Source organism: Rhinolophus ferrumequinum, chromosome 11 (assembly GCF_004115265.2).
Source record: "Rhinolophus ferrumequinum isolate MPI-CBG mRhiFer1 chromosome 11, mRhiFer1_v1.p, whole genome shotgun sequence".
Classification (NCBI taxonomy): Eukaryota; Metazoa; Chordata; class Mammalia; order Chiroptera; family Rhinolophidae; genus Rhinolophus; species Rhinolophus ferrumequinum.
Window position 1 is genome coordinate 44,452,635 of NC_046294.1, and position 16,745 is coordinate 44,469,379.

The 16,745-nt window shown below is 39.9% G+C and overlaps 1 protein-coding gene across 2 annotated transcripts in view; it reads right to left on the minus strand.

The window, feature by feature from the left end:
- SYT9 (synaptotagmin 9) overlaps positions 1-16,543 on the minus strand; it is a 166,630-nt gene extending 150,087 nt beyond the window's left edge. The window contains exon 1 of one of the 2 annotated variants that reach the window (XR_004424462.1): positions 16,124-16,543. Coding sequence is in view for 1 of the 2 variants with exons in the window: in XM_033121230.1 (XP_032977121.1) it covers positions 16,124-16,268 (145 nt within the window). In the remaining variant the exon portion in view is untranslated. The remainder of the gene's footprint in view (positions 1-16,123) is intronic. The other variant, XM_033121230.1, reaches the window with a different exon arrangement.
- Between the last annotated feature and the right edge of the window lie 202 nt (positions 16,544-16,745).

A 16,745-nucleotide genomic window follows, 5' to 3' on the forward strand; every position in this document is an offset into this window, starting at 1 on the left:
TCTGCATCTATTTACATGAACGGATTTAAAAAATTTCTCTTCTGTGTTTAAGCCACTGTATTAATGTTTTTCTGTCATAGGTAGACAATTCTGATTAGAAATTATCTTGTTTCCTTTAGAATTTTAATGGTTTTAATTTTTGAAAAATTCAAAACACATAAAAATTTGGGGGAGTAGAGCTGAAATACAGTGTTTTTCCCAAATAACCAATTATCCCAACGCCATTTACCGAATAATCCATTTTCTCCCCATTGATCCGAAATGCCACCTTTACCAAATACTACGAGGTAGAACAATTAAGTTTGCAAACTCATCCTAGAAAAAAGTGCTAGATACCTCCTTGCTGAATATCACTATGGTCACCTTCAAAGTACTCTCCTTGAGAAGCTATTCACCGATGCCAGCACCCAGTCCACACTTCAAAGCAATTTTGGAACTCTTTTTCTGGAATGGCCATCAGAGCTGTCTCGTATTACCCTTGATGTCCTGAATGTCATCAAAATGTCTTCCTTTCAACATTTCCTTTATCGTTGGGTAAAGAAAGAAGTCATTGGGGGCCAGATCAGGTGAGCAGCGAGGGTGTTCCACTGCAGTTATTTGTTCACTGGCTAAAAACTCCCTCACAGACAGTGCCATGTGAGCTGGTGCATTGTTGTGATGCAAGAGCCATGAATTGTTGGCAAAAAGTTCAGGCCGTCTAACTTTTTCACAGTGTTTTCAGCACTTCCAAATAGTAACCTTGGTTAACTGTTTGTCCAGTTGGTACAAATTCATAATGAATAATCCTTTTGATATCAAAAAAGGTTAGCAACATCCTTGCAACAAGTTCACGAACTTAATTGCCACACATTACATACTGCTGTACTTTTTGTTCCATTAGTGGGGTTTTTATTTTGGTATAGTTTTTATTTTCTCTGAGAAGTGGAAAGTACAGTTATCTGCAAAAAGTTGGGAGTAGAGGTAGAGCTAAAGATGAGTGGAAGAAGGGAAAGGAAGAGGTCAAATGATGGAAGAACTATTAAGCAGCGCTGAGGGCTCAACTGAGATGAAATTCTCCATATTATAGCATAAGGATTAGCACAGTAGTCTCTGCACCCTGAATGTCTGCTTTCAAATTTCAGCTCCATGACTTACTAGCTGTGTGGACTCAGACAAATCACTTCATCTGTCTATGCTTGGGATTCCTCCTCTGTAAAATGCAAATAACGCTAGACCCTACCTCAAGATTGCTGTGTTAAATGAGTTATTATATAAAAAGCTTAGAACAGCAGCCGACATTAAGTTCTATTACATATCATCGTCATTATTAATAGCTATAATGTAATTGTTACTGTTATCATCACCATCGTTCTTAACATTAAGATAGCAGCTTTTTTGTTTCCTAAGGTATTGTCAAGAATAATGTTGGATTTTATTATATGATTCTTTTGGCATCACCTGAGATAATTATGTTTATTTCTCCAAAGGTTTATTATTGTGAATGAGACACTATTTCACACCCACTACTTCTAAAAGGATATGGAGAAACGGGAAACCTCATATACTACTGATGGGAATGTAAAAGAGTGCAGCCATTTTGGAAAACAGGGAGGTCCTTAAAGTGTTCAACGTAGAATTACCGTATTACCCAGCAATTCCACTTATAGGTATATACCCAAGAGAAAACATATAGTCATGTGGAAACTTGCACATGAATGTTCTTAGGAGCAATTATTCATAATAGCTCAAAATTGTAGACAACTCAAATGGCCACAAACTGGTGGATAAATAAAATGTGGTGTATCCATATAATGGAATACTAATCAGTAATAAAAAGGAAAGAACGACAAATGCTACAGCATGGCTGGACCTCATAAATAGTAAGCTAAGTGAAAGAAGACAGGCACAAAAGAGATCACATATTATATGATTCCATTTGTATGACATGTCCAGAAAAGGCAAATTTATAGAGACAGAAAGTAAATTAGTGGCCTCCTGGACAGGATTAACAGTGAATGGACATGAGTGATCTTACTGAGGTGATGGAAATGTTCGAAAGCTTATTTATAGTAATGATTGCACAACTTCATAGATTTACTAAATAATCACTAAACTGTATAAAGTGCGTCAATTATATGACGTAAAATATGCCTCAAAAAGTTATTTTTTTAAGTAAGGGAATGGCTGGAGATTGAGAAAAATGTGCAAAGTTTATGTTACTTATTTGTGTAAACATGGTCAAAAATTACATATGTGTGTATATCTATATCTATCTATCTATCTCAATAACAAAACCTATTAGTGTGATAATAGGTTTCCTAGTTCTTTACCATTCTTGTATTCTTGAAATAAACCCCACGAGATTACAGTGTATCATTCTTTGAACACAAAGATGTATTTATTTTACTATTATTTAAAATAGAATTTGGGCATTTATGTGCTGAGATTTTTTTTATGTGCATAAAGAGTTTTTTTCTATTGTTTCAGATTGGATATCAGTATGATACTAGCCTCATAAAGTGAATTGGAATGTTTTCTATATTTTTTCTATGCTATTGAATAGTTTTAAAAATATATGAACTGTTATGCCTTTTCAGAGAACAACTTGATAATTTTGTTTCAAAACATTTAATGTGCAGTAAGCCTACATCTACAATTCCACTCCTAGTAAAAATAAATACGTAACAGTGACTCTTTCTAGACAGTGGAGTGCTGATGACCTTTATTTAATTCTTGTGCTCATTTAAAATGTTTGCAATGAGAATTAAAAATAAATTTGTAATAACTCTTACTGTTCCAACAAAAAAGATGATACATTAACTCGATATTTTGATAGACTTGACCTATAGAAATATTAGGGCCTATAGCTTTTGATGGGGAGTAGTTCTTGGACCACCTTACAGTGTCTTCTAAATATTTTTATACCTGCTCTGAAATGTTTATACCTTCCACTCAGCTTGTATTTCCACATCATTGGCATATATGGCATTTTCTTATGTTTTTTCATCTCTTCTATATTGATTATTAAATGCCCTTTCTCATTCCTTTTGCTTTATATTTGTGCTTTCTCACATTTTTTCTTGGTCAGAATAGCAAAGTATTTACTTATTTGTAATTCAAAGAAACACATCTTGGTTTTGTTTATTAAAATGATTTTTTCTTTGTTTTTGTTTTTTATTTTTCACTTTATAGTTTATTAATTTTTTCTTTTGGTTTCATTAATGCTTTGTTCCTTCACTTTTCGGTATTTTATTTTTCCATTTCTAGGTTCTAAAATTTAATGCTTGGTTTATTTATTTTCTATCATTCCATTTACTACAAGTTAAAGTTATGAATTTGCATTTAAATATAGCTTTGGCTGGACTCCACAGTTTTGATATATGTACTATTATTTCCATTTTATTTTCAATGTCTATCATTTGTTTCCATTTCTGACTATTTTGTTTTACTCAAGAGATTTCTGAAAGAGTTTAATTTTCAGGTGTTAGGGTTTTTGGTGTTGTTTCTTGCCATTCACTAATAGTTTTACTGCATTATGGTCACTAAATGTGGCCCATATATTTTTGATCTTTTGGAATGAATGCTCCCTTTTTACAGCCTGATCAGTTCCCTTTTTATGGTACTGACCAATTTTTTGAAATATTCTATGAACATTATTTTCCTCTTGGTGAGCAGAAAATTCCATAAGTATTTCATATAAATCAAACTTTCAACATTTTTCTATCCTTTATTTATACATTCTATTTTGTCTATCTGAAGTGTCATATTAGTGAAGTATGGTAGTCTCCCACTATAATTCTAATTTTTCTGACTTCTTAAGTTTCAACAACATGGTGCTATATAAATATTGCTTCATTCCTTCAATGTAAAAGTTTACGGCTGCTAAGCCTTCATTGGTTATTGTACTATTTATCAATTTAAAATAAGTTTTATTTAATGACTTTTATGTCATATTCTGCACATTTATTATAGGAATGTTAGTCTAATTAGCATGAAGCTTTGGAAAAAGAGCAGATATAATATAAAATCCACTGATACATTGTGCTTGTTATTTTAATATGTTTAGTGAAACTATTTCCAGGATATTTAAAGAATCAGGTAGGGTAAAGCCAACTCTGATCCTCTTGATATTTCCCCATGTTCTGAGCTGAATCATTAAGGTCACTATTTAACACCTGCTGCTCTCCATGAGCTTCCTTGGATCAAATCTGCTGACTGTCAGTAGCACTGTGACCTAAGCCATCACCTTTTACTATAAAAGCATATGCTATAGCGCTCTTGTTTTGTGAAACTGTCCAAAAATTTAACTTTCCAATTCCCACACTGAGGTACTGGGAAAATAGTTATGATTGAATCACTGAAGCATAAGACAACATAAAAATTAAAAGATTAAAAAAACCCACTGTAATGGAAAACAGCTGCAATTTTAACCTTTATCGGCCTACATTGTGGATCCTCCCAAACTGAAGCTGTGGGGATTAGATTCTCCCCACACATAAATGGGCTCTAAAGCAGTGAGGAGTTAGAATCAATGGATGGTTCTACCAATAGCAGGTAGAAGGAGAAAAGAAACACTCGGGGGATTTTCTAGTTCTCTTTGTAGGCTCTCTCTGAAATAGATTCCATAATATAATAAATTTTAGCTCCCTGAAAATTAAAGTAATTTACACAAAACATTTTAAAAGCCCTAAAAGAAGGATGACCTATAAATTCAGGATATTACAGTGACATTAATTCTAAAGTAGCAGTTGTGGTGGAACGGATTAAAGAAAAGCAAACAGTTTTCTCCCTCTCTCTGGAATAATTTGGGAAGCTTTCAGAGCTAGCTCAGCTACGTCATCCATTGACATCCATATTATTTGAAGAATTCAGAACTGAAAATATGTTTGACATAAGATTTTCTGAAAAGCATTAAAAGTGGTTCTAATGTGGCCCCTCATTCATGCCTCTTTCTTTGTTTCTCAGATTTTTCTGACAGGAAGTAAGTGTATTGGCAAGAATGAGAGAGAGCCTACAGGAATCAAGCAACCATGTTCTTCTGTAAGTTCCCAGCCCAGGTAGAATTTTTAGTTTATTTATAGTACGGTTATCCTAAATTAAAAATAAATGATAATCTCATTACTACATGCCTAGCAATAAAGAAGACCATGATTACAGTTAGTGCCAGGATGCTACAGTTACATCCTCCAGCTAAATTTGCTACAGAACTTATTATTAGTTGTGCCAACAGCAGTTGTACTTACAAATACTTAGTGATAACTCGCAATGTGGTGAGAAAAAAAAAGGATCAATGACAGATAGTAAATGCATTTTTGTGCTTGGATTTCCTTGCCTAATATTTTATAACAGTTTTATACAAATGGGTAGAGCATTTATTTTGATAATGGGGCTATAAAAAGTAATTTCAATCCATAAAAGCCATAAATGCATGTCATTTGCAACCCTGGCTGCACACCAGACTTGGGTGTAGAGATATTTTAGATGTCAGCCCAGAAGATTGATTTAGTCAGTCTAGGATAGGGCAGTTGTGTCTTCAAAAGTTTCCCAATTGAGACAATGTGAGAAAAAAAAAAAATTCCCAACTGATTCTTATGCATAGCTGGAATTGAGACTCACTTTCCAAAACCCTTCAAGTTAGAAGTAGCCTTAGAATTCAACCATTTCTCATTCTTTTTCATTTCCAGTAACTTCTTCCCAATGGTTTACCAGTTAACTGCCCTGGATATCTGTATCAGATCTCATAAATATCCTTGAACTTAATGCATTCAAAATTAATCTTATTATTTTCCCACAAAACATGCTAAACTTCCCATAGAAAACCTAGTAAATCACACGACCATCCTCCCAGGTACTTATGCCAAAAATCTAGGAATTAGGATCCCTCCACTTTACGTCATTGTACTGTTATTTTACCTCTTAAATATTTACCTCTTAAATATTTTTTATGTCTATTACCTCTTCTCCAACCCCATTTCTTTAAAGCATTCCTTCAATATTTCTGCTTAGATAAATACTAACAGTCTACTACTTCTGGTGTTTTCTCTAAAATCCCCCAGCTTGGAGCCTCGTGTCACCTGAATGCACCACTACACCACAACTACCCGTCATTGTCATGGGCATCCACTATTCCTCAGGTCACTGTCCTCCATCTCTGGCTTACTCTCTCCAATACTACCTTAATTTTTGGCTAATTCAATACCTCCAAAACGCTGGTCTTTTTGTTCTTTTCCCTGTCTCCTTTAATAACTTGTCCTCCACTCTACCTTAGGGCCTCACTCCCATGATCACGCCTTATACCCAGTCGTCCAACAACCAAAGCCCCTCCATAATCTCTGGCCCCTCCTCTTCACTGCATTGCCAGTAAGCATCCCACCCCAGAGGAACTACAATCTACTAACCCTACCACCTCTTCACTGTCCCTAACACAATATGTCCACTTTACTCTCCTTACTCAGACGAAATTTCAGAGTTAATCATTCCAGTCACTCCATTCTATATAGCCTCAATTCTTTGCTACTTTTTCCCCATCACACATAAGCACAACCCTGCTTGAACACAAACTCCTGTCTCTTCATGCCAGCACAAACAGAGCTGCATGTGGTGGGAGGAAAATTCACACTTTAAATTCATGATCACCAACTTCAAATGGGCCCTTAACGTTGCCTGGCAAACATACTCCACTTCCCTAACCCATTCACTCTCTCATCTCCATTAGTATCATTTATACCTCTCCTGTTTTCAAGCCTCCATCACCTCCTACTCCATCCTTACTCTCAGCTGAGAACCTTGCTGCTTCCTTTTTCACCCATAATGGAAGAGCAATCAGAAGATCAACTTCTATAAGATCCCCAAACCATATCTACCCACCTGGACCAATACACTCTCCCCGACTCATTGACAATGAACAAACTGTTGAAAAACCTACCTACTCAAGCACATCTCTCAGGCAGTTTAACCCTCTGCATCATTTTTAACATCTCTCCAACAGTTATTTTCTCCTTTTGTTAAAAACCGCCTTTTGAAGTATTCTTTCGTTTCACAACAAAACTCCAAAAAGTAATGTACATTCTTTCTTCAACTTCTCTCCTCTTGTTCTCTCTTGAAGAGACTAGTCATTCTTTCACCAACTCCACTCATCCATCACTCCTCCAAAATCACTCAGTTCCAGGCAAAGAACCTGCTTGTTGCCAAATGCAATGGTCAGTTCTCAGCCCTCATCTTACCTGACTTATCAGCTGCATTTCCCCCAGGGGATCCTTCTCCCTTTCCAGGAGTACTTTCTTCACTCCAGGCCACCACACTCCTGATTTTCCTCCCACTGTACCTGCTGATCCTTTTCAGTCTCCTTTGCTGGTTCCTTCTCATCTCCCTAACCTCTAACTAGTTGTTTGACTTTCATCTTCATTCTCCTTTTGGTGAGCTAATCTAGTTTCTTGGCTTTAAATATCATGTTTATGCTGATGGTACCTAAATGTGTAGGCTAAACTTCTTCCTTGAACTCCTAGGAAGGATATCTAAATATTCATTCAAGGATACAGCTCCAGCAATCCTCTCCTCCTCATCCTACATCATGCATTTTTGTTCTCTACCAGATCATTCCCATCACATTAGTGCTGTTATCTCTTATAATTTAAAACAAAACAAAGAAAACCTTGATCTCACCCTCCTCATCAGCAACTGCTAACACATTTCTCTGCTTTGTCTGCAGAAAAACTTGAGAGAGTAGTCTATACTCATTGCCCCCAATTCCTCTCTGGTCAATTTACCTTAAGGCCACTCCAGTCAGGCTCTTGTTCCCACCTCTTTACCAAAACTGCTTGTTAATACCACTTCCAGTGACTCCCACATTACCAGCTGCAGTGGTCAGTACTCAGCGCTCATTCTACTTAGCTAATGGTAGCATGTGACATGACTGTATTCCTTCCTCTTTAATACAACTTCTTCATCGTGGCTTTCAGTTCAACACTCTTGCTTGGGTTTTCTGGTCCCTCTTTATTAGTCTTCTCTTGCTGGTTTCTCAACTTCTCTCCACCTCTTAGTGTTGAAGAGTTCCAGATCTCGGTCTTGGTCCTCTTCTCTCCTCTAGTCACACTGCCTTCCTAGATGACTTCAGCCAGACTCATTTTAAATATCTTTATGCCTGCAACTCTCACATTTATATATCTCGTCCAGTCATCTTTCCCAAACTCCAGACTTATAAGTGTATTACATATATATCCAACCTTCTAGTCTGTTCCTTACTTGGCTCACTAAGAAGCATCTCCAACTTAACAATCCAAAAGTGAACTCCTAATCATTCCTCTCAAGCTTATTTCTATTACACCTCTAGTCTCTTGCTTAGACCAAAATCTTGGTGTCATTATTAGTTTTTAAAAATTTTTATTGGGGAATATTGGGGAACAGTGTGGTTTTCCAGGACCCATCAACTCCAAGTCAAGTCGTTTTCAATCTAGTTGTAGAGGGCACAGTTCAGCTCCAAGTCAAGTCATTGTTTTCACTCTAGTTGTGGAGGGTGCAGCTCACTGGCCCATGCGGGAATCAAACCGACAACCTTGGTGTTATGAGCACTGCGCTCTAACCAACTCAACCAACCTGCTTGCCCTTGGTGTCATTCTTGATTCCTCTCCGTTTTGCACACCCTACATCCACCTATCAGTAAATCCTGTCAGCTCTACGTTCAAGCTCCCCGAAATCGGACCACTTCTCACTACCTCTACCGCTATCACTCTGGTCCCAGCCACCCCCGTCTCTCACACCAACCACATCACAGTTCACCCTGATTTCACCCTTACTCTTCTGCAGTCTGCTTTCTATATGTCAGTCAGGGTGATCCTTTCTATTTCTAAGTCAGATATTATCATTTTTCTGCTTGAAACTTTCTAATGGCTTCCCATCTTATTCTGAGTAAAAGTGATATTCCTTACAATGGCTTATAGGGCGCTATGATCAGCCTGCCATCACCTCTTTGACCTCCCTGACTACTTCTCTCTTCCTTGCCAAATCCACTACAGTCCCACTGCTGGCTCTGTAGTGTTATAGCTGATACAAACTAAAACATCTTCAGTAGCAGGCATATCCCATAAATGTGGTAAGTTTATGTGTGAGGGATGTGTGTGGAGAGGTGTGGGTATGAAAGTGGAGAGTGTATGACCCCCCTAAGAGCATTCAATTCAATTATTTTAACAAACTGTGCCGGCTACTTGGCAACCCCTGTATACAGAATAAAGAACCATCTCCACAGCACGGCTTGGTAGGCAGTAGGCAGACCTGCCATGCTTACTCCCTCCTGAGCCCTATAACATCAGAGAAAACAGACTGTGCATATCTACAAACTGCATGGTTGCAATGCAGTTGAACATGTTGCTTTTTCATTATTAAATAACCAGGCATGGAAGCAAGATGTCACTGTTGGCATAGTCTGAAATTATATGTGGAGCCCAGATGTTTGAACCAGATGAGTAAACTTGCTAACGGCAGTTCTTACAATCACATGGGATAATTATACTTGAGTTTCAGGGTGACATGATTGGGGATCTAAAATAGGTAACCTCTCATTCAGTAATTCCAATTGTCAGGAACTTACCTTGGACAGGAAGAACATCATCGTTACCAGCTTGAGCTTATTTCCCATAAAGAACCAGAAAGACTTGAGAAGTGACTCACAGAATTTCCCCCATCCTGAAATCTTCTGCAGTACTTTGCTGAGAATAGATCCTTTGGGCTCATCTCAGTACAATGTACTTCTTTCACAATTTCTGGTTCAGAGTGCTCTAGCCCAAGTCCTCTGTGGGACTCTGACAACGGCATACAAGAACTTCCATGATATGACCAGTGTTTACTAGAAACAGACTCATCCTTCAACATTCCCAACACACACTCCACTTACTATTGCCAAAGACCCACTCTCTCCTGTCTTAGGACCCTTGTAAATCCCTAGAATGTCCTTCCCACTCACACATTCCAGGTAAAGTGCTCTACCCAAGAATTAGCTTCTCTAGGAATCCTCTGCAGACCCACTCAAGTCAGCTAATTCTCTCCTTTTCTGCTCTACATCCAGTATATTCATTCTTGTCTTTATTTTATCAATTGTAATTATTGTTTTATCTCTATTCCACAGAGGCAGTAACCATGTCTAATATACCTCTGAATTACCTAGTACTTGGCACTTAAGTAAGAGGCACTCAACAAATCTTTTTTAAACTCACTTAATTATAATTAGAAAAGAGTGATTATATCAGTGTGGCTATAGTAAAGGCTACCTAAGTGCTGGGAGGAGAGGGGGGTTGGAAAGGGGAAAGAAAATACAAAGAAAAAGTGGTCCAAGTTATGGAACAACAGACTTTTTTTTATATACTTCATATAAATAAAGGCAGCAGCTTTCATTGGAAAGAATGTTACAGTGTGTCAGTTTTCATCTCTTTGCCATTATGGGCAGAAAATGAAAAACTCCAACTTCTCAACATCGTTCAGTTAAAGCTTAACCTCCCCCCAGAAAGAGAATGTTACAATGAATCTCTATTTCCTGTTGCACCCCTAAAAGTTTTAAAGGCAGTTCAGTTAGTATAATGGACTGATTCTAGTCAGACAACCCGAGTTCATTCACTATACAGAGCTCCTATGAGCTAATTTGAAAGAATATGTATATTCTAACTAATGCAAATTGGTAAGAAAAACATTAAGATTCTCAAAAAATAAATTGGCACATGGTAAAGAAAAGTCATGTAAGAGGAAATATAAGTAGGTTTAAAATATTAAAAATATTCAATCCTACCAACAAAAAGTACAAATTCAATCCTACCAACAAAAAGTACAAATTCAATCCTACCAACAAAAAGTACAAATTCAAACAACAATGAGGGAACCACTTTAAAAAGTACAATCAAATGAGCATATGCACACCCTGTTTAATTAGCAGCCTTGTGTTCACATTGCACTACCTAATGCTAGTGGATTTACTGTTGTCGTGTAGCAGGGCTTACTGCCATAGAGCTACTGGGAAGCCATTTGAGCCCATTGTTTATAATTTATCATTACGAAATTTTCCCAAAAGGGATACTATAAATATATTATTTATAGTAATGAACAGTCAGAAGCTAGAAATGCCCAAAAAGAATAGTTAAGTAAAAAAGGTATATCTACTCTTAGGAATATACACATAGTCATCACAATAATTGCACAATAATGACTGTTCATCATGAATTATAATAATAATAGGAATAATGGTTAATATTTATTGAGCATTTGCTATTTGGTATTTCATATGAATTATGAGATAAGAACGAATAGAGGGTTGCCAGATTTAGCAAATAAAGATAAAAGATGTCCAATTCAATTTGAATCTGATAAACAATAATAATTATTTAGTATAAGTATGTCCCATGCAATATTATCTGTTGTTCATCTGAAATTCAAATTGAACTGGGCTCCCTGTATTTTATCTGGATACTAGTAATTCATTTTACAGATGAGAAAAAGACACAGAGGTGAACTTGCCCAAGGACATACAGCTAATAAGTTGTGATAAAACGCTAAGCTGACAAAAAAGTAGAACAGAACATTTTTGTTTATGAATGATTACAAATAAGTGAAACACATGCATGTTCATGGACAGAGTTGAGAGGAAACACAAACAGGTGACACTACCTACCACCAAAACCCATTTATTGAGCCCTTACTCTAGGTACTGTGCTGTAACAACCTCCCGACCGCATTTTACAGGTAAATAAAGTGAAGAGTTAAGTATTTTGCTCAGGGTCATAAAGCTAGTAAGTACAGAAACATATTCTGACTCCAAAGCTCTTGCTTATTTCCCTTTGTCATTCTGATTTCCTTGATGAGTTTTTTTTTTTTTCAGACGCAGTTTTATCGATGTTGCTATAAAAATTCTGGTATGATAAAATACATGCACAGGATGAATATTTCAAGATCTGCCAAGCCTAGTTGTGGGGTGGTTGCTTTGGTTTAAAGCCATTCCTAGAGCAAACCCGATGAAACACTTGAAAGAAAAAGTCATGATGCCCATTTATGGCTGAAATTATGATTTCATTTAGAGTTGAAACACATACTCCAAGTTATCCTTTTGAAATGCACTACTCTCCCACATCTGCCTCTCATTAAGCTCCTCCTCTTTCTCTATACACTTCAGCATGTGAACTTGTTAGTTCCTTCAAGGAAGTCAGTTAAGGGAATATGAATTTTTTAAAGCCAAGCATACGGGATAGCACGTGTGCACACACAAACACAAAAGTGCCAATATGCTTTGACAGTGAAAGCAATGCCTATCCTCTTTACATAATAGAAAAGTTCAGGGTGACTTCCCTTAGGTGTCAGCTTAATTTTTCCTTGAGAGGTTAGCCCACATCACAAAGTTTGTGCTTTTGATTGTTTATTCTGGAAGAAGCAGCTGGCCACACGGCTGCCTGTAATGCCTTTAGTACAGTTTACTACAGTTCGCTCTTGATAATTATCTCATGACTAAACCACGCACTGGTCCATGTAGAGGAATCCCACAGAGATCCAAACACACTTGTTTGAATAAAATATGTATAAAGAAGCTCTAAAATGTCACTGAAGTAAATGCAAGTTAGATCTTCACATATTGTGCATCCAGTATGCCACTCATTCCTTAGAAGACTCTCATTTCCTGATTGCAATTAACATTATTTTTTAAAAATTAATCCTATTGTGCATAATCACATCAATGTCTATTCATAAAAATCCAGTGTTTAAGATTGATTCTCTTTTGACTATCAGAAAATTTGAATTAAGGTTAATATTTAATCTTGATGATTATTTTGGAAATTTTTCCTTAGGAACAATATTTATTGTTTTACATGTACATTATATCTTCTAATAAGTTACTTTACTCCAATTTAATATAGTGTGACATTAGTGAAGTTTCCACATTCTGGCCTTTTAATGAAACACTAGTTGGACACAATTTTCTAAATTTGTTCTTTTTTCCTCCCCAATCACATGAACATAATAGATTTTCATGATATTTTTAAAGAGCCTGCAAAATAAAAGTTCGGGGTAATAACGTCAAAAGAAACCTAAGAATCAGTTCATTTGGGTAGTACCTACAACAAAGGTAACAGTCAAAACCCCTGACTTGATACCAGTTTTCCTAAGTTTGCAAGAAAGAAATGTGAGCTGAGCAGAGAAGAGTCAGGTGGATTCACACTTCATTTGAGGGTCTCAACAGTTGTCCTCCACCAGCGTGCTTATTCGAATCAGCTGAGGAACTCCAAAAATACTCCTATACTGATACTACGCCCCAGCCTCAGAGATTCTGATTTAATCTCTTAATTTTTTGTTTTAGTTTTGTTTGTTTGTTTGCTTGCTTGTTAGAGCTCCCTAAATGTTTCTAATGGTCAGCCAACACTGAAAACCACTGGTCTAGAAAAAGCTTTTCCTGAATAGGGTTAACATTCACCTAGAAAGAGGAGTCATCAATAATGTGTCGTAAGGCTCTGCTTCACACCCTGACCAGGTGAACAGTTGCTAGGTCACCAGAAAATGAAGAAAAATTTCTAGAAATACAAAGCTGGAAGATCAATGGAAAACCAGTATCCTGAATAATTCATAAAATTCAAATATTTCATATCATTCAAACTCATATAATTCAAAAATCCATAACCAAAAACTTAGCTGAATCTTTATAACTGCATAGAATTTAACCTACACTTAGAGAGTAAATCCAGTATAGAAGTACAGAACAGAGAAAGTAGGTCTAAAGGTGGCTCTTACGAAAAAATACCTAGGAAATTTTCATTGACAGTAACTCCTGGATTCTTAGTATGTGTGATGAGTTTACCAAAGAAGCTACTTTGACTTAGACTCAATTCTTCTTAAATGGAACCCATGTACAAGCTGCCTTGGCTTGTACAATCAGACAGCTTCAGAAGGATGGAGATAAATGCATCTGATGTAAGAATTAATGTGGGCAAGGAGAGGAAAAAGGAATGTGAAGAGAGATTCTGGCCTGAGATGAAGTGCCCTGGAAGAGTGCACTCTGGATATGGGCATCAGGCTCAGTTCCCCGCATCCTGCACCGACAGTGCAGCCCGTCCAACTCCTTCCTCATAAGCAGGATACTTCCCGTCATCAACCAAGGATCTGAGGAGCATGGGCTACCTCAAAGCTCCTGTGCTCTACTTTAAGAAAGCAGAGCAGTGCTTTTAGGAACTCAAAGAGTAGCAAGGCATCCTCTTATCTATGGCTATTTCTCAGCCAAGGAATCAGATCTGTCTCTTGTAAGGGGTCTTCTCTGATTCTTTCTCAAGGGCTGCCCAGTGCAGGGGCTGAGAAAGACCTAAGAACATAGAATCCAGCTTGCGCGTTAAAAAGAACAGAGGAGGTATAAAATCAGCCAAAAAGATGTGCAGTGTTAAACATGGCAACTCAGCCAGAGGCCTCATCTATCTTCTCTTGTACAAAAGCCAAAGATGACTGCTTACGCGGGATAACAACGGGAACTCATGGCACTGTCACAGGTGAGGAACTGGGACATATCAACACTAACACTGGTTTTGGATGAAGCATGCTAAATAATTTTCTTGTTCCTGCTGCTTAAGGACAGAACTTTGCCCTCTCAGGACATCATCCTGGGCTCCTAGTTCATGAGATGAGGCACTCTCATTCATGTCTGCGGTCTGCAACACACCACATCCAGCAACGAGCCACACAAAGGCTGGATGTTAAAGTTTATCCGGGGAAATCATCTGGGATCAACAGTATTTCTTGACTTAATTCTCCACTTCTAAGTAACACATTAGTGATCATCCGATAAACTCAATTAATGTAACCACAGGCAAAGAGGAACAATAATCTTTCTTTTTCAATAGAAAAAAAGCCTTTGAGTAGGGAAAATCTGATATAAACTTTTAACAGATGAATTCTCATTACCCTACAGTCCCATTTTTTAATATATAATACTACCAAGGAAATGCTATTTAAGTCAGGCCCAGTGTGCATCTCTTTCCAGAATCAAATAATTCTCTACCCTTTGCGTAAATGGATTTTTATGTAATAGATTGCCTTAAAATGAGGTAAATTCATGCTGGATAATTTGCACAGCAATAGCTCATTTCCAATATTTATACACAGGAATGAGTATCAGGGGGAAAGGTTTTTTCACCCTATCTTTAACAATCCAACCACAACGCGATTTTTTTTTTCCTTTTACAATAGTACTTAGGCTCAGAGAATATTCGAGAAAATTTCTCCAGGTGAGTAGAATCTCAAGCAAATATTTGGAAGGAATGTGTCTTCCAGTAACCAGTAGTGTATGAGAAGACAGAAGTGGTAGACCCAGGGTCCTTGGGGAAAGCAAAGGCTCCACTGAAACTCCCTCCTCCAATCTTAATTGGTCAAATGCCAACATAAATGAACTTTCCAAACTTAGGAGCTTTGCACTTTTACTAGCGATAACTGCAGGTGCACAAGCCGTGACCAGCGAGCCCACCGACCCGTGTGCGCCCAGCGGTGGCAGCTGGTCCAGCCAGACGCCCAGGCCCTGGCCGCCTCCACGCCAAGCGACCCGCAGGGAACGGGTTCAGGCCCGGCTGCCCTGGACCCGGGACTCCCTGTCCCTAGCCCAACGCCGGGTCCTGCTCCGCCTTTCTCAACCTAGACCAAGGAAGGTAAATGGGCACTCCGGTGCCAGGATGAGAAGGGCCCAGTGGGATTCAGTCGCAGCCCGGGGCCGTCCCCAACTCCCAACTTCCCAGAGTTTCCTCCGGCCTCTTCCCCCTTCCCACCGCTCGTGAGGCCGTCGCGGCCTCCCCTCGCCTGGAGCGCAGAGCCCGGGAAGTGCAGCGCGGAGCTCAGAGCTCAGGAGCCGCCCCCAGGAGCCCCAGGGATGGGCGCGCAGGTGGCGGGCGTGGTCCCTCCAACCCTACCCCAACCCACCCGATCTCGGCCTCCGCAGAGCAGCCTCCGCTGGGGGTCCCCGCGCGGTTCCAGCATCAGGCCCCAGTGCGCTGGTTCTAGATACCCTCCTCTAGGTCAGTGGCCACCCCCCGCCCCACCAACACCACCTCTTCCTCCAGTCCGCGTCACTCTTCTGCCTCAGGCCCGGGTGCGGCCCCAACTCCCAGCCCAGGGCCCTCTGGTCGCGCCTGGCAGCGGCAGCGGCACTCACCTGGATCGCGGAGCCGGGGTCTGGCGCGGTCCCGCAGGTGGTAGATGAAATCCTGGCAGCTCTCGTGCTCCAGGGCCCCACGGGCACAAAGCTCGGCCAGCAGCTGCAGCGCCTGGTGACAGAGCGCGTCCCTGGCCCCGGGCATCGCCCCCCCGCATCCTCGGACCGCGCCGGGCAGGCGGGCGCGGGAGACAGCCCTCCGCCTGCCAGCTCAGAGCCGCCGCCTCCGGGCCGTCCGCGCTCGCCGCCAGGGACCCGCCGAGAAACGGCCCGAGCCCCAGCCGCAGCCGGCCCGGCCTCCCACCGGTTGCATGCAGCTCTTTGCCAGCCGGTCGGTGGGTCGGGATTTTTCTCTCTCCCTTCTAGCCCCTCCGTTCCTCCCCCGACACGAGGAGAGGCGGGGCCGCACAGCCCAGCGCGCCCGGCTCCGAGCGCTCCGCCCGCCTCTCGTGGCCTCCGGGGGCGGGGCTGGGTCGGGGGTGCGCGCCGCAGGGTGGGATCCCGGCGGCCAGTTTGGGCGCCAGCGGAGCACGGCGAAAGCTCTCCGGCTGCTAGAGGAGCGCGGTACTGGGCTCCGGACCTCGGCTCACAGCGGCCGCGCCCAGCTGGGAGAGTGTGAGCG